The sequence below is a fragment of the Synchiropus splendidus genome, chromosome 6 (assembly GCF_027744825.2).
Source record: "Synchiropus splendidus isolate RoL2022-P1 chromosome 6, RoL_Sspl_1.0, whole genome shotgun sequence".
In the NCBI taxonomy this organism is placed as follows: Eukaryota; Metazoa; Chordata; class Actinopteri; order Syngnathiformes; family Callionymidae; genus Synchiropus; species Synchiropus splendidus.
In genome coordinates, this window is record NC_071339.1 from 26,769,359 (window position 1) to 26,796,728 (window position 27,370).

Below are 27,370 nucleotides of genomic sequence, written 5' to 3' on the forward strand. Positions count from 1 at the left end.
TGCAGGTGTTCATTTTTAAACCTCGATTCTAGTATATATTCTTGTATATACCTTTTATATTTGCACCTTTTGTTCATGCAAAACTAGAAATTATTTTGCTTTGCTGCACAGGAACCGTTTTATTAGACATGGTCGTTGTCAATCTGACTTGATCTTTTAACTTGGCCTATTGCCTGTGTCTTGCAAAACCAACCTCACAGATAGTGCCTATCTCATTTTGACTGGGAAAGAGAAAAGGCTCTGTCAGAGATGAAGCTGGTGAGACGTTGTATGTATGATCACTCGCGTTCTCATTCCCACATCGGTTGGAGGCATCGGCCTCAATCTAAGTCACGATTAGTGCAGAGGCTGAGGCTGATGGTTGCGGTTGAGGCGTCCTGCGGTAAGAGTGATGCAACAATGGTCCTCGTGCACATCTTTGACAAAGCTTTGAATGAGAATGGAATCTCCGTCTCTGAACAACATTCCCATCAATCGTACTGAGTTCCATAATCCTCTGCATCAGTTGGGGCTCTGTTGACATGATGGGAGGCAAAGGTTTGAGGTCATTTGAATTCTGCCTGATTCAAACTGTTTCCCTTCTTGCAAACATAAGAAGGCTCATGAGTCGTGATGTAATTATTTTAATACACGTACAACTTTAGTTTCATCCCTCACTTTTTATTCGATATTTTTCTGTTGAATGCTGTGTATTGATTTCTGCTGCATTAGTTCTGAGTCTAACGTGATCAACTTTGCTGACAAAGAATGAGAAAAACAGAAAAGAAAGTGATGAGCAACCTTGCAGTTAAAAGCTCTCAAGGATTTCTGGTTTTTGCACTCAATGGTTAATGCATTCGCGCCATGCTTCAAATGAAAATCTTAGAGCTGTCTGGTGTCGAGGTCAGTTTTTGCGACTTGTTTCAGAGTTATAAATTATTATTATTTTGTAAAATCCCTTTTTAAGACTTCACCGATATGAGAGAATAAAGAATAAAGTGTGCCAATTGATATAGAGTGGACATGTGTGTGAGGAGCAGTTGGATGGAGTCAAGATGCAAGGAAAAGCCAGAGGTATGAATCCAAGAAGGTGATCAATGATTAAGAGGAGTATGGATGTATGGTTTGTTTTCTAATGAGCAGGTTACTGAGCAACTGAATTAAACTTTTGAACTCAACATAGAACTGACCTTTGTTTTGGCTGGTTAGTCTCCTCAGTGGCAGGAGTTGCGTTAAATGGTGAATAGTTTTCAGGAATTTGGACTCAATAAAAGTCCTGAAAAAATAGACTGTTAACATGAGATTGGTGGAGCTATGCACTTCCCTGCGTTGCTTTGTTCATCTGTCCCTTGCTGTCCTGGCACATCAAATTTCTGGGCTGTAAGGGGTACATTTGCTATTAGGGTACGCCAATATTTGGAACATTTTTTGCATTCTTTGTGTCTTGCGGTTACTTTGAGATAAGAGGGTCTATTGGCTGCCTAAAACCTTACAGTGTACATTATCCTCTGCAATTTGCTAGTTAAACTGAATAACAAATCAGTTTATATGCATGTTTTGGTCCATAGAAAAGCAGATTCACAGCTCATGAGTAGAGTAGGCTTGTACAGTGCAAGTTATTGACCTTAATTTGACCTTTTGCTTGGGAAATGGAAGAGAAACCCAAACAACAAAGAAGGGGTCAGACAGACTTCCACTGTGAAACACTATTTCTCATTATTTGTCTTTTACTGGTGTCACTTTGGGGCAAACTTGGAGGAATTATATCTGCACTGCTTTATCTATTTAGGAGTAAATGACTGTGACGATTAAAATAAATAAATAAAATACATATTTTAAACTTCTATTCCATATTCTATTCTGCACTGTCGGGCTTGTGTGTCACTGAGTCTGACACTTGTGTCACAGCTTGATCTCCACATTTAGTAGTAGTCAGTGTTATTTTTCACTCTTGCAGTTCCCAGCTTCTTTTGATCATTTCAATGCTTCACCTTGCTGCCAGACTCTGCTTTTGTGGCTGTCATCCTCCGGCAGCTGCATCCCAACGTGTGGCGGAACAATTCACGCCGACTCTCTGCATTATGACCTTGTTGAGTCTGAACTCCAGGTGGCAGCAATTTAATATAATAATTGCTTCGGACTAAAAAAAAGTTTGGAGATATTTAACGAATATAGAATACAAATCTTTGTCAAACCAGTCATTAAGACTTTGTGAGGCCCACTGACACATTGGATGCTGTACGTGTGGATGCAGGAACAGTGGCAGACCAGAGACAACAAAGTAAAATAGAGGAAGAGACAGACTCTACTAAATGACTTCAGTCTTTGCGATGAGCAAGCAATGATCTGTCTCTACAATCAGTCACTCAGGGTTTTTGAGTCAAAGATAGGAATACTGTTAGTAACTACAGCTACCAGGGCCAGCACTAGCCCAGTGGCCACCCCTGGATTTTTCACACACTTTCCTTTACTTGTGAGACCTCATCTGTTATCATTATTCATGGTTTGAATTAGTCAACATTTCTGACAACAGTGGGTGAAAATTAATGGTGAATTGAATAAAGAAGACGTTGGTCAAACACTTGCCGTCTGCCATGAATGATTTTGTAAGTCATTTGTGAGTCATTCTGATCCATACTCATCAGTAAATGTGCCATTATTTAACTCCTGTGGCATCAATTACTGACGGTCAGGTGCCCCTTCCATGTGATATGGTGACACGTTAGGCATTTCCTGTGGCATTTATAGACGTTAAAAAACAATGGGGTTCATAAGTCATTATTTCATTTGCAGAATTGTACAAATAGTCTTCTGGAGCGCCATCTCGTGCCTTGTGCCACTTTCTCTGTAGGACAATCCGGTGAAATTCAACGGGGAAATAAAAGTTGATTGAACTGAAAGCCAAATGCCAACATGCAGTGCCGGAGGGTGACCTCCGTGGCACCCTGGGATAAAAAAAGTCCACTTGCACTAGCAAACACAATGTTAGATTTGTCTTTAACGAGAACCCAAGTCAGCCGATTTGTAACTCAAAGGATGAACTTAATGGACGAATTGCTCATCTCGAGTTGTCATACATAAGACACACATAGATATGTGTGAAGAAGACTGGGGAAAGAAAGGGGGTGGATGCAAATCCAGGCTGGAGATTTACCCAGCCATGGACCTTATTGCTCAAGGCTTTTCTCAAACAGTCAAGTTTGTTCTGCATGACCTCAAAATTTACTTTTGAAGGTGAAACACGACTGAGCAAACCTTGCATTTATTGTTCATATGTGACTGAAGCAAAACGACAAAGCACCTTTTGCACCATAAAATGCTCCACTTGAAGTGTTAAATTAACTCATAAACCATTTAGTAGCTGTGTGTGTGCACCTATGCAAGAAGAAAATAGATTTAATGGCCATAGTGCAAGGAGGCTTTTCCAAAAAGTATGCACACGCTGTGGTGGATGCTCCTGTTACACATGTTTTCGTGCAGTATGTGCAAATAATATCCAGACTGGAGTACACACGCACTTACAGAGCTCTGCCACAGCATAGTTCAGATTAGTAATCCTGTTAAACACACTCAGCCACGCTGACACTAATCCACAGGATGTAAGTCGCAGCTGCTGACAAACAATACCAAAAATCCAAACCCTCAAATCCACCACACCATGACACACATGCGAACACACACACCCACTGCTATAATCCCTAAGAAACCAATGCAATATGGAGGTAAACAAACTGGGCATGTGGAAATCCAGTGCACCCATCTAGAAGCTAATTTTAATGAGACCTTTTGGTTAAAATAAGAAATAAAAAATGAACATTTGCACTTATAATCTAAGACTTTTTTTTCGATGCATTCTGTAGCCAAATGTTGACAACAAAAACAAAAAACAAAATGAGTTTTTAATCCCAACTGTGCCTCGCTGTGGAGTAATCAATCTTCTCATTTTTTTGACAAGATTATGTTTTTAATATCCTGACTTAACCTTTGTATTTATTATTGTCACACTATCAAGCAGATAAATGACAGAAATAACAAAGTACAAGAAATAAATAAGAAAAGTATTTCATAATTAACACAGGGGAAACAAAACTGCAAATTAAACTCTGAAACATTCTATACTTGCTTTACTTTAAATTGCAAGTTTTTTTTCCCCCCGACAAAAACAAGCTGTCCATGAAAGAACATGGTCATGAAGTACAAATTAATCTTGGGTTGTCAGATTTAAAAAACGTCAGCAAACCACCTGCCAGTGTTGCTGTCAAGACCAGAAAATAAATGTAACATTTCCGACTCGACCTGCTAATAAGTTGCCAGTGGTGGCTCCCTGCTGTGTTTACACGAGCCTCCTGGTTCGGTCAGGGTTCACTCATTCACCAGCTTCTCCTTTACACTGTTAGAACCCTGTCAGTCCTCCTGCAGCGCCTGTGTCGTCTAATCTTTCTGTGAAATGGACCTGCACCAGCCTCCAGATGGGGTCGACGATTGTTACATCATAAACTGCTGAACCCTATCAGCATGAGTGTGGCGTGGACAAATGGGGTCACAGTGTAATGTGTCAGGTGAGGCGTGGTGAAGATGACAGGAGAAATTGAGGTTTGATACACCTGCGGGTGATTACTTGGGTCTGGACTGCAGAGGAATGTGTGAACCAGAAGTGATGATGTACGTGATGGGATAGAAAATTCACCAACAGGCTTCCTGGTTGGCACATATGGATCAGTCCTCGTGTCCGTTTAGACTTTTGATATATAGACTGAGAAATATAGTGAGAGAAAAGGATCAAAACAATGTAAGCGTCATGCTAATCTCGCTCCCTCCTGATACCTTATCTCATAAATAGATAGGCAGTAATAAAACTTTACTATACCTTCCTGAAATACTACTACTACTACTAATAATAATAATACAATCTTTTTTAAAAATACATAGCATATATATATATATATGTGTGTGTGTGTGTGTGTGTGTGTGTGTGTGTGTGTGTGTGTGTGTGTGTGTGTGTGTGTGTGTGTGTGTGTGTGTGTGTGTGTGTGTTGAACCAGTACATCAATTAAGAAAATGACTCTTCTTTTTCATCAGGCTAGTTTTGATGGTACAAATGTATATTTAACGCCAGTGAGAGCCATTGTTTGTGGTACCTGTTCTCATTGTGCCTGCCTCGTGCTGAATTCTTCATTATTCTCCAAACTGCTAATGCCCAGATCCTCAATTATACATGTAAGCCATAAACTACAACAACATGCAAGCTCCAACTTTGCATTTCTACTGCCACTCTCTCTCCTCCGAGATTGGTTGTTCGCTAGCATTTTACTACCTCAAATGAAAGTACAATGCTCGCAGCGTTTTTGACACGCCTTTGTTTAAACATTGATACCTTTAAATGAGTCCGGCATGTTTGTCCACGGGCAAATTTGGAAGGAAATCGGAAGGTGTGAAATGAATTAATAATTATGATTAACAGACAGTGATGGTAGAATACTTGAACACCGGGTGTGTAATGGAAATGTTCTGACCCTCGAGTGTACTCGGTACATTCAAACATTTTATTTAATGACATTTTTGGGATTGAAGGCAGTTGTTGTCATTGTGTTTTTTTTTTTATAACACGGTATGGAAAAGCGCTGAGAAAAGTGGCAGCAATGTTTTGAGTTCACCTTGACTTCAAAGCTAAATGTCAACATGTCAGTGCGCACTGGTGTTGCAGCATGTCCCAGTTCGGATTCTCACCCCGCATATAATTGTGTCTTTTAAACATTATTCAGGGTGAAAAGGGAGGTGAAGAGGAGAATGCAGGCTGGGTGGGGACAACTGTCAGGGGTGAGAATTGAATAGCCACAAGTTAGTAAGAGCTAGTATGATGTGTGGGTTAGAGTCAAAAAGAGGCAGAGATTGAGCCAAAAAGTGTACAAGGGTTTCGACTCATGCAGAGGAGAGACACGTTTTGGATGAAGAATGTTGGCGATGGAAACAATAGAAGAAGGACACAAACTAATGAGGTTACCACACAAGGTTAATGAGGACCTGAAGAGGATAGATGTGGTGAGGAAGGATCACAATAGGTGAAGGTGGAGCAGGTTGAATGGCTGTGCCAACCAAATGCTGAAATAGAGCGAGGTATGGGAAAAAGGCAAAAAAAGACGCTGTTTGTGCCCATTGTAATATTACATAAACAGCTTAAAAAGTGTCAATAATATTCTCAATTAACTAACTAACTAGCTCTAACAAATAGAGAATATATAGCGCTGAGATGTCACCATCATCGCCCAGCCCTGATATCAGATCCAGTACTATGTTCACCTGCAGGTCTGACCTAGACCCGTCGATGACCCGGGCATGTGCTTCATCAAGAACTAAATATGAGTGTTGGCTATTCTGTAAAAACCCTGCACACAATACACACTTAATACTGACACCACAAAGTTTGTTGTGATATTGCTGACTGTTCATGACTCATCTCCATCCTGAACATAAACTTGAGTCCATTTCTGTTTTTTTGCTATTCCTTCGCATGATGTTCCCTTTTACCTGCACGAATCCCTTCACACGTGGTGTTTAGAGCATCTTCACTTCGAGATCACCTGTTGTTTCCATGTATGTGCATGATCTTTCTGTGCTCCGATTTAAGAGAGCTCTATATATTTCCAATGGTGGGTCCAACTTCTCTCTCTTCTGTGCATGCTTCTCCTTGTCTCCATCCTCGTGCACATGCTTCTTTGTGAGAGTTGCCGACCTATTGATGACTTTGTGTGTTCTCGTGTGATTGTGTGCATGTGTGTTTTTTCTCGGATGTGTAGGTGCATCTACCCAGGACTCAGACGCCATCGAGCCAGAGAAGCAGGTGGATGGCACGGTGAAGATGGCCGGCGTGATCGCAGGGATACTGATGTTCATCATCATCCTCCTCGGGGTGGTGCTCACCTTTAAGCGCAGGTTGGTGGCACACAACACGTCATAAACAGATATTGTGTGATGCTACCTTGTAAATAAGTCTTGCTTTCGATTAGTGTGGTCATGCATGTCTCCTACTTTAATCAGGGTAAAATAGTTGTCCATTCTACCAGCTACAATTGAAATAGACAAGTTGTTGTGCAATAAAATGAGAATTTAGTATCCAAAATGGTCAACTACTATTAACTTGCCTCCATCACCTGCTTTTCTTTCCTTTCTTCTCTCAATCACTCACATTCCTTCATATTTTGTTTTCTTTTCGAATATAGATACTCTGCATTCACATTTGTCCTTTTTCGCCATGTTTTGCACAAAATACTCATTAAGAAGTTGAGGTGAAAAGGTGGACTGGTGGGAGCAGGACAATGTGCTGCTGGGGATATAGGTTAATAAGTACAGGAGCTGGAGGAGAGTGAGAAACAATTGAGATGCGGCTCAGACGAGTTTCTGAAAACAGATCATCGGTCAAGACCTCAGGGTCACAGTGGAGCTCATAGAGCGCCGTGTCGCAGAGAAAGACTGGCAGATTGAAAGATTTATGAGAAGATGGTGCAGACCTTTGCCTCAACAAGTATGTGGTGGTGTACGAAAGCTACATTCCGTCAACATCGAGTATAGTAACAATTATTGAAAAATGCAAAATAAACAATTGAAAAGGCAAATTTTATATTCTCTAAATGTTGAAATCAGTGTTAAATCTCAAAACATATTAATTCAAGTCATTGATATTGTCTGATACTGCTCCCTTTTGTTTTCAATAATCCATCTCCATATTTAGGACTGAGGGAATGGTGAAAGTTAATTTCTGTGCAACTTAGATGATGAAGAACTGAGTTTTATCAGTCCCACCTGTCACCCTCAGAATTTGAAGACTTTTTCTAGGGCGTGCCTTTATCGCACAACCTTGTTGTGTAGCTGGTTCACCTTACGACAGAAATGTCATGATAGACGATGCTTTGACACAGCCGTGTCTCTCAAGTGCAGAATTTCTGTTTCATTTGTGGAGTGCCCAGAGACTGTGAGTGGAGGTCAGTGACTGAGCTCCAGCAAGGATGAATTAGAAGGGAAGACATGTTTAAAAGTCAGTCAGACAAATGGATCCAGACAAAGTCAGATTTACCATATCATAGACAATTTCATAGACACATGAATATTTCATCACACACATTTAGTCCGTCCACTAGAGTGACAGAAAGTGTGTTTTTTTCGCCAAATCAAAAGTGTTTCATGCCTCTTCAGAGTCTATAAATAATTCAATGACAAAACTAAGTCTGGAAGTGAGTGGCCGCTACTGTCCAATTAATCTTTCAAAGCGGTTAAACACATGCTTTGCACTAGTGACGCCATGTTGCAGATTATGTTGAAGTGAATAACGCCGGGCAGGGCTATGGTCTTAATGGCCATTCTGTGTTCAAACAGACAGGTGGCCCCCGGGGCTCCAACAACCGGTGCCAGAAGAAACACTTTTCATCAAAAGCTTGATGGGAGAATGAATAAATCATGTCACTTAAACTCTTGAAAACACTTTGCAATGTTTCAAGGTATTCCTTTCCAACTGCAAGTGACCCAGTCCACATAAAAGGGTTTTTTTCACAATTAATTTCATTCAAGTTTTGTATTTGTTAATCACCACTGTATAAAACAGCTGTAACTACAAACAATACTAAACTATATACATATAGATAGATAGATAGATTGATAGATAGATAGATAATATAATTATTTCAAATGTTTCAATAAATAAATATTGTCAGAAATCAATTCTATATGTGGAATGATGCATTTCTAAATAATGCAAACACATGACAACGGAATAGGAAAATTAGAAACTAAAAGAAAATAGAACATAAAACATATTCAAAATAATAATTAATTTGTACAAATTATTTTAATATATAGCCATTTACATTTAATCAAATATATGATGAAAGTAAATACATGATATATTTTTAACTATTGATGAAGCTGGAGACAATGGGTTTTAAAATGTGTATACATACATCTGGAATATATATTTGTAGAATTTTTACATTTTTTTCATTATTTTTTTCAACGAATGTAATATTATAAATACAAACTTTTGTTCTGATTGTTTTGTTTGTCTGTGAGACAGAATATAAAAATAACAGCTAATGGGCTGTGCCACATCACCATCTGTGTGTGGCTGCTGGCGTCCTGTTGGCACCGCACTGCTCATTACACGTTCAAAATTAAAAATAAACATACACACTCTTAGATGCAAGGACTCCAGATGGATCTCTAAGCTCTTTCCAAAATATTAATGTCGCCTTACTTCAATGAAGAACTTCAGCGCAGATGATAATGGATGATTTATCTATGTAGTGCCTTGGAGAACAAGTTTGACAAACTCAAACTAAATTACAAGCACAACTTGACAAAAGTCAGTGGGTCTGCGTAACAGAAAGTTTGGGATCGGAACAGTTGATTTGTCTTGAGGGTCAAGAGGTTTTATCTGTTCCATTTCCCCTTTTCTCTCCAATGTGAGTGAGGTTCACAGTAGGTAACTTCGGAAAATGACTGCCTCCCATCGCTTCCCATCCAAAGGGGATGAGGCAGTATACTACACTTCCTGAAGCCGTTTTCTTCACAATATATCAGACTGATTCAATGATGCCAATACTGTGTTTGAGAAGTTTCAACTTTCAAACTGCAAACTTGTAACTGTAGCAGGAGCTGGTGGCTACGGTCAGCAGAATGCCATTCATTAGCAAATTGGTTAACAAACTGGTACCCGCTAGTTCGCTGATCATGATCGGTATACACACCCAAGAATAATATACCCACTTGGGCTTGACAACAGAGTCCAACATTAAATAAGTTTATAATGGAATGATTCGTCAAAGACACCAAAGTGTTTTGTCTAATTGCAGCTTGCATATAGTATTAACAGGCGCGATGGCACATATTTGGTTGAATTGTACTCTGCGATTTCATCACCTTAATGTAGTCTAGACACAAAAATCCGGAGTCCTGCTTGATGGAGTCTAAGACAAGGCCATGACTTGTTTCCTTGAAGAGCAGCTCAGTCTTGGGAATTGAGATGTTTATTTCAATCCCACTTCACAGACAAAAACTCAAAGGAATTTTAAAAAATCTTTAAATATCTCACTGAGATTGCAGCTTTTTCACCTATTTCTGCCTGTGTTTCACTACACTTGAATAAAGTACCATAAAATATGAACAAGAGTAGTAGTAACTTCAACAACAATATAAATTAATTGATGCACTTAACTATCGTTATATAATGTATCAAGATGCTGTAACCTTGTAGTTATCTATGTGATAAAGCTTAAAACCTCTTCGTCCTTCGTTCTTCATCCTTTGCTCACTTCAGACGTTCACTGATCATGCATTTCAACTCTCAGTCCTTTCCACTGCATTGCGAGCTTGTCATGTGTCAGTGGGTGTGCTGCACCTCTGCCGTGAGAATTGGAGTCGCAGTACATGAGGATTATTCCTCTGGATGCAGTCCATATTTGACCTGATAAATGGTGTAAACTGTAAATCAGGGTTCTCATTCGGACCTGCAGGACCACCGTGAAAGCACAAATCGCCATTGAAAACCATCAGTGATCTTGAGTCCCTGGCCCCAAAAAGTGCAAGTTCCCATCATGCCATTGCTACTGGGTCACAATGACTGTACAAACTTGACTTTTATTTGGCAAAATAAACAACAGAATGAGTTTGGTCCCGATCGTTGCTGTGTTCCGACGCTGACAGCAAACTGCTGCGACTCCTCATTAGCTGTCCTTAGTTTGTTAACTGAACATTGTTGATGAATTATTCATTCGTAACCTAAGAAAAGACGAGCCGGAAAGATGCAATCAGAGTTATGCGGTAATTGCCATGATGTGTGGAGTTTCTATGAAGTGGCAAGGTTAAATCGTGAGGCTGAATGTGGAGGAAGACAAAAGGCAATTAAAGTAAAAGCTCAAATGCTTTTGTGGTGTTTGCGATTGTACAATGAGATCAGATGGAAAATGAACAAAGAGAGCATGATTGTGGGATTTTTGAAGACGGTTTGACGTTCTTACTTAGCATCGGTCATCTCAGAGTGAGAATCTAGGTTCCTTTAAATGGTAGAAATACACAGTTGCTGACTGAAAACACTCCTAACCATAGAAAGTTGCTCTCTCATATTAAACACATGAGTAATAGTTTTTGTGATGGCGCACATCAAACAGGCCCTTGGTCCAAAACTCATCCCCTGCAAGTAAAACTCAAAGTAACTGAAGAGTTTTTAAACCCCTTTGTGATTGAGTTTTGAGTGTTGGTATTCATTTAAGCGTACAAAGCGTACATCAGTACGCATTATCACGTTCAGTGATTAATACATGACAAGTGGATTGTTATTGTAGGGAGATTGGTGTTGTGTGTGTGACAGATTCTTGCACATTCGTGCCACCAATAAACACACACAGAACACTTCTTGTTCTGCTGAATCTCATGTCTTCATATTTTCACACATTTTACACACCAAGTCATTTTCACTTAAAATCTTTTTTGATTGTCTTTTTGGCATCTTTTCCTGTCTTTCTAACATCTCTCTTGTGAAAATTTATTTATATTCATGTGGGAAAATATGTTTACAATCTATTCATACTTGCAGCAGAAAGGCACTTAGTGTTATCAAGAATATATGTGTTTGTAATTGTCATTTTAAATGTCAGTTGCAGTTGATTAAATACAGACAATGTAGTCTCAGCTTTCAGTCTCACGCCCTTTTATGTCTTTCTCTATCCTGTTTCCTGTGTTTGGCTCCACCCCTTCCTGTCCCGTCCTGTACCTGCCTTGCCCTTGCTCCGATAGAGAGATTCACACGTGGAGAACTCTGAGCGTGGGGTATTGTATGTTTACTTCTAGACATCAACGCATCTGCTGTGCTCCTCACTGTGACTCTCACTCTGATTGAGTTCCTTTTGGTTTGAAGGTGCTTTTTTTTACCCAAACGCATCTTGTGACTAGGATGGTTAGCTCCTATTTTTAATACATAGATTGATTTCAGTGTGTATTTTCTCTATATTTAATAAGTAGGAAAATAAGTAGGATAAATTGGGTTTCTTTGCTAAATTAACTGAAACCATTTAATTTAATTTATTTATTTGATTTTAGTCTTAGATATTTTTTACAAGTCTTTGATTTAGAGATAACAAATTCCTCGTTGACTGAAAATACTTGAATATGGTATTTATAATTTTATTTAACAATCGGAAGGTATGCATACATTTTCTGTCTTTCCAAATTTCTTCATGTAATGGTTATTTTTTATTACATTTGTACTCAAATAAATCTGTAATATAATATAATTTCATTTAATTTGATGTTGCTACGCATTATTATTATTCTTATGGTTATTATGATGATGTTGCTTTGCAGTACTAGCATTAGTAGCAGTAGTAGCAGTAGTTGTACTATACTATTTAGGTAGGTGCATAGATTTTTATTTGTTTGTTTTTACTTACTTTTTAGATTTTTTTATTATCTCAATCAATATTTGGATGTAAATTTTTGAATGTAAACAACATGTCATGAGATGCTTTTGGTGGCACATCCCCTACTTATTTTTTTTTCTCAAATGTTGCTTGTTTTCATATCATCGCAAACCATCCACTATGTCACTGTCAAACGCTCTTGATATTCGTTTTCACAGGCATGAATGTTTGTGATCCATAGTGAAAACAAATTGTGTTCATAGTTTGCTTCATGAATTTCACTAGCGTTCTGCCTCCAGAACAACTGACAAGAAAAAAAAAAAAAAAAACAATAATTAATGTGTGATAGAAATTGTGCCTCTATGTGTGTGTGACTTGATCAAATAAAACAAAGCGAGGGAGATTAATTGATAGATTTTGTCTTATATCCCGCCAAATTAAAGGTGACACTTCACAAATATTAACACCCACACGACTGCTCCGGCCTCCGAGACAATTCTCTCTGTCAGTCATGGCAGGTAATTATATTGAGCTACTGTTTGTCAAATTCCCACGCTTTATCCCGAGTTAAACACTCATGTGAAGGCAATGAGATGACTGAACGGATTTTGGAGAACTTTGAAAGTTTCATTTGTTAGTAATTACGCTAAGATAGATGTTTTTCATGTTTCCAAAAACAGAGGTTACAGAAGAGTTACACTTCAAGTAGAACACACATTCAGTCGAGGGCTCACACAGAAATTGAAATTAATGCTCAACTTCAAAATGTTACCATATTTTCACAGAATATTTTTGAAGTATGCTCAGTAGTTTCTACCCCAAATATCTGCAGCTTTTGAGAGCATTGATGGTGTCGGAGTGCAGACATCCAGTGCACCTTTTGCAACCTTGGAGCCATAATAACAATAATAATTCAGTGTTCAAATCTTTTCAACTTTTCCATGACTGAAGGCAAAAAAGTTTGTGGATAGCATCCAGAGACTTTTTGTGTTGAATGCCAGGCATAGACTTAAAAATATGATCCGGAAAGACAGTTTTGTAATCATCTAGCAAGCAGGCCAGCAAATGGATCGATCATAATCTGGTCCATCTGTTATGGCATGTTTCTGGCTGTTTCCCGTTGAATGACTTGAGTTACTGTGACTCACGTGTGAAGCCATGATGTTGACTTACTTTTTTTCTCTTATGTATATGCGAGCGGTAGCCCACGCCTGGAGTGTATGTGGCGACCACTGGGCCTCCGGGCTGAAATTGGGCAGCCACTCCATTTTATGTGACAGAACAGACTAATTTCAAGAATATCATGGACAAAAACAAAATCACCCACCATACATGTGGAAGGATGGACAGTGAATATATTAATGTGGCCAAAATCTGAATCTAAATCAAAAGGTTATCACCTGGCTCATGTGTTTAGCTCCATATTAGTTTAATCAGAGCCTGTAAAAGCTCAGTGATTTTATGATCCTCACTTCCCATTAGAGCTTTTCTAGCAGAGTCAATATCAAGCATTTATTTTCTGATGGAACAAAAAGAGATTTGTCATCTTTCCAGACAATAAACTCCCTCCTCTGGGGATTGGCCTGAACGGAGGCGATTAGGAGCCGACATCTGCTGGGAAACAAACTCTGGCTCGAACAATGTAACAAAGTTTTCTTGAGTTTGCGCCAGTAGATTTAAAAGAAGGGAATGGCATACGCGGACACACATCAGAGAGACACATCGACAGATCATTCAGGGAGAGTAAACAGATCCACTGGACTGGACTTGACCCGCCTCCATCTCACAGATGTGACACATGGTTAAATAGCGGACTGAGATAAATGCTCCGTGGTGCACTTACAGTGGTGGCTTTGTGCTGTACTCACACCCGGCGCACATTCACACTTAATTTACTGGTTGCTCAAGTGAAGTTGTCAATGTGATGCTCCATTTATCCTTGTACAATCTTGAGAAATGACAGAACAAAATTCTTGCAGCTGTGATATAAAACAGTGAAGAAAAAATACAAATGAAATAAATAAATAAATGGAAATAAATGGAATTATGATTTTAGTATTTAATTAAATGGACTCTCACCTTCATTACAATGATGAAAATATTGAGGAAAATATTAACATTTATAGTTTTAGGTTATTGTTTTCTACATTTTTTCCCTGAAAGTGCAAAAGTGGAAGTGCTAATGAAGTAGTCAGTATTACAAGGTGTGAATAAGGATGAATAAGATGGCTGCAATGAATTTTTTCATACTAGTAAGTCCTTTCACTAGATTTATAAAACACAGTGGATCAGTATATTGAGTCTGATGTGGTGGTGTGAACTTTAATGTGTTGTCTTCAGCTTCTATTAACTCGGCCACGATGAACTCTATCTATCATAGCAGTGTGTGTTGCTGCCCGATCCATCATTCACAGACATGTGTATTAAAACTTTTGCTGCCCGGATATGTTGGGGTCTCCAGGCTGGGGATGAGGGATCCACATTTATTTAGCTCTCCGCTGCCTTGCTCAGGGACACGAAACCCAGTCTATCCTGGAGATAGTGGCGTTTCCAGATTGACATTGGTTACTATTGAGTATTATTTCTAGCAATGCCAGGATAAAAGACATACGTTGCTCCAGTTCACCACATATGCTCAACAGTGAGACTTTGTATTGGAGGTCTGGTCACGGAATATTTGCTTGTAATGTTAGATAATATTCATAAGGCATGGCACCAAGAAACGTGCCGGATCAGAATACTGTCTTGTCAAGTTACAGTGCTCAGTGTAATGTGAAGTCGCAGGGATGCTCAACAGTCCTCCTGTCCTCCATAGAGCCCGTCCTGTGAACATGTCTTTTTTATTTTGGGTTTCTTGTGCAGCTGTCTGCTGCCACAGCATTCCAGATCTCTTTGTGTCACTATCAGTCTTCCACTCTCTCACACACACACATTACAGTGCAGTACCTGGTAGTGTGTTTTTCTTACGCCATATTAATATTTATGAGCAGTTTTAATGGCTCTGGCTTTTACGGCCAAGCTCTTGGCACGCTGCACTTTATTCCTATCAGGAGGACGGCATCAGCAGAGCCTTTACAGACAGTTATGGCCGTGACCGAGTGTGTAGAAAGGCAGGAATTGGGAAACTACAGTGGCATATTGTGGGGTGTAAATTCTGCACGTGCAAGTGTATAGGTATATGTGCGTGCACTCGCATGTTCGTGTACCAGGTTTATCCTTATTTGACAAGACCAATTCTGTACACCTCCTTGTGTTGACCTTTTGTCTTTGTGGGGACCATTTGGATGGTTAGATTTGGAGGCTTGGGAAGGGTTGATGGCAATAAGACGTTCCCACACAGCTTGTCAACTAATGTTTGTGTGTGGCTCTTGACAGAGGCCGTTGTATAATTGAGCAATATAGTTTGAGGCATCTTTGTGTAAACTTACACTATAAAATGGAAAAATAAATAATGGGAAAAAAAAAAAAAACTACTTGCATCGTGTGGACACCATGTGTTCTAGTATACAGAAGCAATTTAGTGATGTCTTTCAGATGTGTGTCTGATGGATCTTGCGCAAATACATCTCTAAGTAGAATCTATTGAGACTTAAAATGATGAGGACAATTGAGTGTACAATCATAACATTGCTTTTATGCAGTGTATTATAGAAACCAATGTGTGTACTAAGACAATGGTATAATGCAGTGTTTCTCAATTATTTTCTGCTGCGCTCCCACCCAGGAAGAAGCAAACGTACCGCGCCCCCAACTCACCGCCGCCTCTGTAAATCATATGATTTGTCTATAAAATTATTATAAGTACACCTCTGCATAACATTGTGTCCTTGTAACATTAAAGAAAAGAAATAAGAAAGTAACGTAGCTGAACTTACAATAAATAATAACATTGTTTTTATCTCTATGAGAAAAGACTTGAAGTGCATCAATTTGCCTGAAATTTTGAAAATCGTGAGTGGATGTGCAGTTACACTGTATTCGGCAAGAAAGTATGTTCCCCGAGGTCACATGCGCATTGCTATTTCATAGTTTCATGGTTTCATGGTTCAGTTTATGAAAAAGAAGTCCAGTATGGTGTAGTATAGTATAGTACAGTATGGCATGGCATGGCATGACATGGGAAAATGTAGTGTCAGAATGCTCCGTATAGTGTGGGATAATGCACTGTAGTATAATATAGAATTGCGTAGGACAGTGTTGTACAGTATGGTGATGTGTGTACAGTAGTGTTGTGCCTACCCATTCTAACTACCAGCATTGCATGTTGAGGCGTATATTTTTCAATGGAGTAAAACAATCTCCCATGTTGCGCTCCAGGCGGGGGTGCAGAACGTAAGGAGGGCAAGCGCGATGTGGTGTTGTGTAGGATACCACTTACATATACATATAGCTCCTTATTGGGCTCTCCTTGCCAAAGGTGCCACCTGTGCTTTAAATAACAAACAATTAAATTACAATCTTTTACGCCTTGCACTGCCCATGGCGTCAGGATATGCTGTGAATGGTGAATTGAAAATTGAAAAAAGAATGTGTCAATACTCAACACTACCTTTGACATCAGTATAGGACGCAAAAGTCCACTTCTCCAATCTCAAAATATTCCGCCATGAGAGTGAGGATGTGTTGATTTAGTAGCGTGATGGTATGGTATCCCATGTTATAGAGAAGAGCAGTTCAGTGTAGTATAGTAGTTATGATACTGCACTATATAGTAGTAGTAAAAGTGAGTATCTTAGTATGTCTTGTGTAGTATAGTATAGTACAGTATATATTCTCTGCTCACTTCAAAAAACTGGACCATCAGTCACTTCCATTTCTCCTCCTTTTTTTCTTCCTTTTATCTTCTCTTTTATTTTCTTTCTGTTGAACTGCAGTGGGTGATGGAGATAAGATTCGATCAGATTACATATTCTTTATTTGTCCAACACGTTAGCGCATATATTCCATCTTCTCCGAATAGAACACATTTCCTCCACATAATTATGAAGCTAACGGACTGGCCAACTCATTAGAGACAAAGACAAAAAGTCATTTCTTTGCCAGACTAAAGTGATCCCTTCATGAGCCACAGGGCGTCTTATTACCACAGATTTACTTAATTGGCTCCGGATCATTTCACTTTGGCATAAAAATCTAGATTTTCCACTAAATATTATTGCAGGAAGTACATCACTAGGAAGACCATCTCAGTGTTCTTGTAAGAATGGGTCTGAAACATGCTGACTACAAATATGAGAATAGCTTGATAATGGTGAGCAAAATCATAGACTGCATTTGAATAATCCAACTAATCCAATGTGTTTGTCTTCTTCTGGGTTTGTCATCTTCGGCCTCACCTCACCATGCTTCAGAAGACATGCTTATTCCTACTCTTATTACCTGTAAGTAGAGAGGACATCACGTCCCGCCTTGTCGACAGTATATCATGTTGAACTGACTTCATCTTTTGGGTTTTTTTTAATTTTTTTATGTTGTTTGATTTGTATACAGCTAGAGAGGTGATAGTACAAATGCTTGATCTTGTCAGTTTGTTAGTAAGTGAAAGAACTGCAGCCATTAGCTCTGTCAGTTTCCCAAAGAGTTTGTCTCTTTCGGACCTGATAAAGTCTGACAGCTGTATGAGCATAACAATGATAGATGTCCGGGGGACTTATATATAACCTATGTATCACTTTATATGATGAACAGGGACAGATATTTGATTATTAAACAGTTTAGTTCTAGTAACTGACTGATATATACTATACCAAGTTTGATGTGATATATAAGAAAGACAAATATCACACTATAAAAATACTATTGCTATCTTACACACGGGCCGAGACTCCCCCTAAAATCCCTGCAGACATGCTGCTACAGTGTCAAGTTCCTGAAGAATGTACCCCTGACCTGCTTGCTGTAATTTCCTCTAAGCCAGAGGAGTTTAGACGAGTGCAGGGATCCATTCCTCACACCCAGAAATAGTGTAATTGGAGTATAAAGTGACAGCCGTCACGCCATTTCAGTGGGATTAACCACTGTGAATGTTTCCAAGTCATTGTGACATTAAACAAAGATTCTTCATTATTCTTATTCTTATTCTTATACAAGAGCAATACCCCTTCTAAATTCTTCACCTATATTGGTAATAACAGTATGGACAATTTTACTTGGCTCAATACTGGTGCAGGATTGACTCATGGGTGTCACGTTCCTGCACCAAAAATCAATACACATCAAAACAGTGCCCCTTCGTACACTTTCTTATATATGTATTTCTACAAACACATTTTATTACTGACCTGAGGATGTTTACTTACAGATGAAGGATGATGAAGGCTTCCTGCTGAGTCAGTAGCCCGACCATATCATTTCACTTCCAGACTTCACAGCGTTGAAATGCAGTGATGTGCAGATGAATGTTTTTTTGTAGCTTTGCCAGCAGCTACTGTAGCTTCCCAGGACGGCTGACCACATGCCTTATAGCGATTTTTACGCCCCCTCTGTAAAAGGTTGGGCCCATTTCTGTCCAAATCCCTGCTGCTAGGACAATTCTTACTAACCCTGAGGTCAACAGCTTGCGACATTCCATGAATTATGTTGTAGCGATTCTTTCACCAGTTTTTTGTGGTCTATTTTGATAGATAATCACATTTTTATTGTCAAACTCAAGGCCTGGGGCCTATATCTAAGCCATCATGTCATTTTTTGTGGCCCATCAGAGCAGTGGTTTGCCATAAATGTCACTGTCCCTCTTGAAGGTGACCGTGTACACACTTAATGTGAATCTTCTTGAAACTTCTAAAAACCTGTATCAAGCTGAAATAATTGTTACAAAGCACTGTCAATGCTGAACCAAATAAATTCTTAATATAATTAAAATAATTAAAAGGGAGACTGACAGTGCAGTCTCTTCAGCCTCTTAATATCTGTTGCAGACAGCTTGGACAAAAACATTAGGCTCTAAAAATCATCTGCAGCTGCTAATAATAAATAATAGAATGGAGTTTATAAATACTGTTTATGAAGATATTATTATGAATTATTAATAACCCCCCCCAAAAAAACAAAATTATCTGCCTTAAGGTACCATACTGTAAGAATGTCACTGAGCTGTATGTGAGTGAAAATTATTCCGTGAGTTAAAAAAAAAAAAAAATCTAAGACTTCCCTTTTCAATGTGTGTACACTTGTCACTACACATGGAATTTTTGGTTCACATAGACAGCATACAGTTGTAAACTTGAAAAAAAATACTTAAAGTATAACGTAAAATGCAATATGAAACAGTATTTAGCACACTTTGAAGTTCTGCATCAAGGGTGAAGGGCGCAAGAGAGAGCACAAAGCGAATACAATTTACTCTATACTCTATACTTGAGCAAGTGTTCTGCATTGATGTCATTTCCTCTACGATGATGTCACTTCCTTGTCCTCACCAAGGTGGTGCCTATTGAAACTCTCAGGCCTGGTCCAAGTGCATTCGAGCGACACAACATAAAACCCACATTGTAGCTTTCTTTACTTCAACAGTTGTATATAGTGTATACATTGAATAACGTCAAATAAAATGATAAAACACTGCATTGTGACCAGCAGATGACTAGCGCTGTCAGTAGCAGTGCTTGTAGTCAAAAACCTGAATGAGACACTTTCCAACCAAATCGAAACCAAAACCATGGAAAGGAGTAAGTTAATAATTCCATTTTGAGAAGAGTCGATCATGAAAGGTAACATTTGCAAATGCGTCCCTCTTCTATGCTGACCTGTCCATAGATTTATGATAATTCAAGTTGGTCAATCTACAAGAATTACTTAATTCCTGAGTGCAAACATCCTCAGTAAACAGCTTGTCTAATGATAGAATTCTTCATTTTTTCTTCTTCATTTTTAAAGCCTTGTGTCATCTCAAACTAGCGCTCTCGCTTTTGAATTTCTCTCAAGTGTGGCTTCTGAGAAGATAAACCTTCAGAGTGAACAGAAAGTAACTAGATTCAAACCATTTTAATGCTTATGACTCTTAAATGATTATTATTTATTGAGCACAAACCACTTTGTCTGTGTTCTTCTCATTCAGTTTCTACTCTCAAAGCCACCAAGGTCAGCGCTCGATTCACCCATTGCTTTAAAAGCATCACGGTTTCCTTATTATCAACACTTCAAAACGTCTATTAACATTGCAGGGGGATAAGCGAGTCCATGAATCGTTGCCGGTGCTGCAACCTTCATGGTTATTGAACTGTTGCCACGACATTCATTATTGATATTATGTCGCACTCATCACCACTTACAATCTGCCAGGAATTTGTCTTCTAAATGTCCCATTTATGGGACAAATGTGACATTGAGTGAGAGATCAATGGAAGCTTTCCACCAGAATACATCACACCCTTTTTATATGCAGTGGTACCTCGGTTTTCGAACGTCCCGGACTTCAAACAAATTGGACTTCGAACAAAATTTGAGATTTTTTTGCTTCTGATTTCGAATGAAAATCCAGAACTGGAATGCCCCCGAAAAAAGCCGGAAAAAACACAACGTGCGCGGACCGATCAGCTGACCGACGACGCACTTTGTTAGTGTATAACGCAGCCTCTGCATGCAGACGTGTCCCGTTAGCTACATTTACTGACTGTTTTTTTCTTCATATTGAGGTGTAAAACCTTTCCTGTCTCCGCACTGGACCGTGGTAGAGTGTCACAGGGGAGGTGCTCGCTCTTGACACCTCCGAGGCTGGACCGCCTACTCCAAGGTTTGATGTCCTGTTGTCGGCTGGAGCTCGGACAGAGCGTTACTTGGTTTATGACTTAGTCACAGCCAAACTGCACAGAAGCGCACATTCAGAGCAGGACACGCACCGGGCACCTCTTCACTTCTGGAGAGACGTCACTCAAACGGCAACCCCTCCCACATGCAGTGGCCACACACTTTCACAAACAGTGCACCTACAACAGACACTCTACATTCACTCCTACAAAAGACTATTTTAAGGCTTGGAACGCATTATTTCTTTTTCCATTAATTGTAATGGAAAAATCGATTCAGATTTTGAACAAATTGCTTCTCGAACGGCCGTGTGGAAGGGATTGTGGTCGAGAACCGAGGTACCACTGTATATGCTTAGACTTTTTTTTGTTTACTTTGTTGGTTTTTGTTATTATTTTTATCAAATAACATCACTATGATTTTGGATATTTGTCTGCAATGTTATTAGAGCAATAATAATAATATATAAAAAGAACAAACATGTTAAAAAATAATTCTTTTTTTTTCTCCAAGTGTTTTGTTCCTTTATCACTGTTTCATAGAGCATTGCACATTAGCTAGGATCCAAACAAGTTGACAGTAAGTTATTTTTCTTCTCACTAATCTTCCTAAATTCAGTCCATGTTTTGGGTTCTCTCTCACACACCAGTAGTTTGCTGAAGCCTGATGAGTCACTGCAGGGAAGAGAATATTAAAAGGAAAAGACAATATTTACTCAGTTTTTGGTGGAAGGCTTGTTTTTCTTTTTGGAGCCAGAAGCTGAAGTGTTGGGCAGCATCGTCATAGGTCAGCATGAAAACAATACTCCCACTGGTCAAGAGTGCAAAAGCAGGAAAATACTTCAAGGGTTTAATTACACAAAGATATGTCACGTCAATGTCACATGTCAGTTCTCCCTCAGAAAGCCCAGTCGGGATTCTCGCAGCTAAGTCAACAGAGCATGGGTTTGGATGTCTGGTTTTTCTGGAGTGTGACAGTCTACAATTTTGTTATTCACCTCGTCACCAAACAACATGAGGAATTCAAACTATCAATTTGCTGTTAGATCTAGCACTAGCCTACTGATGACTGACATCAAATCATAGCGGTCAGCTGTTGTCTTTGCCAACTGCTTTCTCACCAGGCTGAAATCTTCAACTAGACCTCAGAATGTTTGATGCAAGTTGACGAACAGATGTTAGCTGGGACATGCTAGAGATGAGAGTGGGATATAAGGGAAATAAATTCCAAAACAAACTCAAGGGGGAACTCTCATCAACTCCCGTTTATTATTGGCGCTCATCAGGAATCTTTTGATCAACCTTATTTCAGTTTTGGTTAATAACTTTTCTGTGAGTTTAGTTATGTGACAAGGAAAGCAAGAAACACAAACAGCAATAAATTAACAGCACTCTGTCAAAGACGTTATGCTATAGACAGCGTTTGTCAGTCTGTGTTCAAATTAACAAGAAAAGTTATTCACCAATTTGGATGAAATGTTCTGGCAAATGGGACCAGGAACAAATGGTTCAATAATTGGAGTGATCCGGATCATTTTTCAGCCATTAATTCAGAGTTTCAGTTTCCTGGTCTTAGGGTTGGGATTCTGCACTTCCACCACTGTGCACCGAATTTCATTCTCGTTTCATTTCTTTAGAAAGATTTTTTTTATTGGCAGAGGCTTGCGCTCTGTGTACATTTCTACGATTAAAATATTTATTAAAAGAAACCGCACAAGAATATTATGTCGCTTGGTTCCAGGTGAAATAACGCACTTCCAGAAAATGAACCGATCGGGAACACTTTTCACCGCATCAATTGCTATTACTGAATAGCAATGGAGACAGCCCCTATGTCGAGTCTAATGGCACTTGTAACTTCCCATTCTCCATCCTGCACCTCATATCCCCCTCAATGTTTTTACGACTCATCTTTTCACTCACTGCTGTCCCACCACTGTAGGAAGCTGGCAAAGAAGCAGAAGGAGACAGCCAGCAGCTCCACCCAGCAGAGGGAAATGGGTCCTGTGACGACAGCCAACAAGAGTACTACTAATGTCAGCACCCTACACAAGGACGACCCTTTTTCAACCTCCAACCAGGACCTCAATGGCTTTGGTGAGTCAGGATAAAGAATACCACATGTAAAGAACTTAAACAGGAGACCCACATGCAGCAGACAGAGTTTAATCTATCTCACTAGAAGGAGTATACAGACAGGTAAACCGAGAGAAAAAGAGAAAACAAAACCTACTCAACTTCCACTCAAGATGGAGGATCAAAAATAAACAAGAATACTCAACAATTAACAACATAGGGAGCCGGACAAAACAAATGCACCCCAGAAAAGCTGCAATACAAAGCGACAGAATCTAAACTAACAAACACAAAAAAAAAACTACAGAGTAAATACGGCAAGCGTCCTTGAGTGCGAGAGTCTTCAAAAGAGCCAGAAAAGTAGTGAGCGTCCATGAGCGCGTATTCAGTCCAGAGAAAGCGAGTCCACAGGATTGGGGGAAGAGGAACGAGGTAGTCAGGCACAGACACACTGGAGAGAACAAAAGAAATCAATCAGAAAAACTCACTAACAGAAAGCGCATGGCAGAAGTGTCCATGGAAGAATCTTTCAGATGTCCAGACAAATCACGGCGGCTCATACCAAGGTAGAATATGTGACGAACTGACGCCAACTGTCTCCTGAACGGCGTTTAAATGTCATGCAGGAAGATTGTAGGATTGGGTTCAGGTGTGTGTCTGTGGCAGGAAGATGCAACCCCCAATCCTGGAAGAGAAAGAATGCAAGGCGGGAGAAGACCAAACTATTCTGAACAGACAGCGGGGGGTCTGTGACACCACAGTTCTATTTAGAATTCAAATAGTACAAATTGATGAAATCTGATGAAATCTGCGACCTCATGACGGTTGCTTAAGTTTAGGATTGTAATAGGGCCACTTGTGGCCCCGAGGCTGGTGTTTGCCAAGGGCTGATGTACATGTAGTGTGGAATCACCCTTGGATACAAAGGTCTACTTGACCATCGTCTCTTCAGTATATGGCGCTTCTGTACTGAGAATTTGTTGCTCTTGTGGCTCTTACTGAGCCAACCCAACTACCCACCTACAACTCCAATGACTCACCAAACCAACCACCTACCAACTAAGCTATCATCAAACCATCGTCTTTACCTACCTCAGACACAGACCTACCACACCCTAAATCTCTTACTTATTCATCCAAAATTCAAAGTTCAGTGACTAAGCCACAGCACCAGTCTTGCTTGTTAAATCAAATGACCATTATAATTAAGGCAGTTATTCGACCATAAAATGTGTGCAACTATATATTATTTGTTGTTGCCTACATTTTTCTTAAAACAAGATGCCGTCACATGGTGGGGCAATGCGCCAATAACATTCTTCATCAAGTTTTCTTTGCCCTTATCTTAGGAAATATTCCATCTAGCTGTGTGTTCCTTTCTCATTAATCATTTTGTCACATCCATGTATTTAAATCGTAGATTCCGAGCCCCCATATGTTCATTTCCTACCAATATCAGCAGAGTGCAGTGATGCTTCAGTGGCTTCCATCAAAGTTAGAGCTTTCATACTCACTTTCAAACTTTCCTCTTTGTAATGGGAAAAAAATAACAATCAGGCATTTTCTTTCTCCTCACATGGACTTTTTTGCCACAATCTCGGGAAGGTCAAAGCGGTTGAGTGCAGTTACTGTGTCTTACTGTGAATATTTACGTGTGTGTGTGTGTGTGTGTGTGTGTGTGTGTGCTGTAATTATAGAGAGAACCTTATGGAAGGGGCTTTTTCTCTTGAAAATGTCAGCCTGGCCTTTTGGGAGCGCTTGACCATTGAAAGTCCAGGTTCCTCAAGAGGTTCTAAGTACAGGCTAAAGGTCTCGTAACTGCCTGCACTCTTCCTCCAACGGTCTACTTTTTTCCATTCTAAACAACTGTCGATGATTGTTTTGTTCAGAATGTATTTGCTTCATATGAAGGAAGAGCAAGTTCCTGGGAGTGAGTGAACTAATTTAGTGACTCACATTTTTTTATTTCATTGGTTATGAAATGTTTTCCATTCATGAACATCTAAGAGCTTGCGATTGCCTATTTTCAGATAAATTACCTCTTTGTAGCAATTCAACAACACGGTTTACGAAAAATACGATGGTGTGGTATACAAGAGATACACCACACCATTGTGGTTCAACCTTGGTTTAAGTTAATGCATTAATGGTTTATTAATAAATTGGTAAATCAAACTGTGTAATATTTCCTAAGAGTTTTATTTACTATTTATACATACACAAAGATTCCTTTGTGCCATAAGAAGGTGCAGGAACCCCTGACAGTAAACTTGTGGAGTTACATTGCGAAGCGCAGGAAGAACTTTTTTTTTTCACATCGCCTGCCAGCACAGAACAGACGAAACCTGCTTTTATTTTTGTTTTTATTGTCATACTGAATTTACCATCATTCGAAAAATTATGTCTACGTTATCTTCGTAAATTTCAGCAACAGTAAAATTTCGGTATGTCACCAGTATATGTTCCTCTTTTTTCTTTTTCTTTTTTCTTCCTTTTTACATTATGAAGTGTATATAATGTTGCCATCTGTAAGCAAAAAATCAGACCAGTTTCCAAGCATAAAGTAAGTACACACACCCAGAGACAGTTGTGCATCCAGGCTCACTCCCTAATAAGACAGCGGAAAACCGCTGACACAAAGTTTGCAAGCTCAATAATATTCCTCCAGATGGACCCTTGCAGGGCAAATAACCTTTTTGTATTCTTCCTTCCTCACCCAGTCAGATTTTCTTCGCAACTCTGCTGTCAAAGCACATTTCGGTGTCTATTCACCTAGGTGTATGAAAATTGAGCTTTATTTTGTTGTACGTTTGCATGCGGTGTGGGGGCCGGGTGATTTGTTTAGATTGACCTCACATAGATGAGATGACCAGCGGACTGAAGACAACAGGGCTGCAAAGATGCTGTCATTGTGAAATACCGCTTTCATACAATAAAAGTGAGGAGCTATTGGAATATATATGAGGATGTAATGGATTATAATTTGTGATGACGTTAGTGGAATAAGAAAGTACCAACCTAACATACTGTTACTCTCTCAAAGCCTGTGTAAACTTTTCTTAAAGGGGTCCAATACTACTGTTTTCAGGAGCTTCTTAAACAGTGGAGCACTGTATTGAGTTTCTTTTCATAAATGACTCTGAGGTGGCACCAAGGAATGGCTGCCGTCGTACCTGCTCCCGATCTACTTTGTAGGCGGATTGTGTCTCCTTGTTAACAACCGGTGCAACAAAAGCAGCGTGGTGACACTCAAACGCTCCTGTTCGCCCAACCTTGTCTATCCAGTGCCGCCCTTTCCATCTCCCCCGCGAGTTCACCTCCATCATCATCAGCGCTGTTTACATCCCAAACACGGACACTGCTTTCAGCGAGCTACATGAGGCTATCTCCAACTCTCAGGCCAACCAGCCTGACGCAGCCCTCATCGTGGCTGGGCACTTTAACCATGCAAACCTGACGATGGTGATGCTGGAGTTAAAACAGCACGTCGACTGCCCCACCAGAGGAGAGAGGATGCTGTTACTCTCCTATTAAAGACGGTTACAAAGCCAAATATCTCCCTCTGTTTGGACTTTCGGACCACAACGCCATCTTTCTCATGCCCAAATACAAACAGCTCCTGGAACGTGAGCTTCCGGCATCAAGACAGGTAACGAGGTGGACTGATGACAGATGACACATGACCCGGATGCCGCCTGGCAGATGTCCTCCATGGAAGCATGGAAGCCAGCGCTGCTAAAGTGGAGATGGACCTTGTGGAGTGTGCCCTAAGGCCTTCCGGGGCTTTAGCTCCTGTGGCCTCATACGCCTTTCTGATGGCTGAGCACACCCAGTGTGCCAGTCGCTGGGAAGAAACCCTTCTTCCTTTCAGGCTTCCACCATAACAGACGAACAGTCCGTGCAACAGCTTGAAGTCTCTAGCTCTGTCGACGTAACCTGCAAAGGCACAAACTGGACACAAAAAATGCAGTTTCGCCTCCTGCTCATTTTGATGAGGGGGTGGATGGAACAATCACAAGACGATCACCTGTGAGCGGTACACTGAGGTGATCACCTTCAGTATGACAGCGGGGTTAGGATGAGGAGTTACTGAATCACCGAATGACATACAGTTAGGGTTGACTGATAATGCTGTCAAATCACTCACCCATTTAGCTTTAGCCAAAGCTA

The 27,370-nt window shown here is 39.8% G+C and overlaps 1 protein-coding gene across 15 annotated transcripts in view; it reads left to right on the forward strand.

The window, feature by feature from the left end:
- Window positions 1-27,370, forward strand: part of LOC128760226 (receptor-type tyrosine-protein phosphatase T-like) — a 204,070-nt gene that overhangs the window by 131,482 nt on the left and 45,218 nt on the right. For 5 of the 15 annotated variants that reach the window (XM_053867382.1, XM_053867385.1, XM_053867383.1 and 2 more), the window contains 4 exons: window positions 6,774-6,909; window positions 11,758-11,790; window positions 17,732-17,761; window positions 23,067-23,221. In XM_053867382.1, the coding sequence (XP_053723357.1) occupies window positions 6,774-6,909; window positions 11,758-11,790; window positions 17,732-17,761; window positions 23,067-23,221 (354 nt within the window). The remainder of the gene's footprint in view (window positions 1-6,773; window positions 6,910-11,757; window positions 11,791-17,731; window positions 17,762-23,066; window positions 23,222-27,370) is intronic. The other 10 variants (XM_053867387.1, XM_053867392.1, XM_053867395.1 and 7 more) reach the window with 4 other exon arrangements.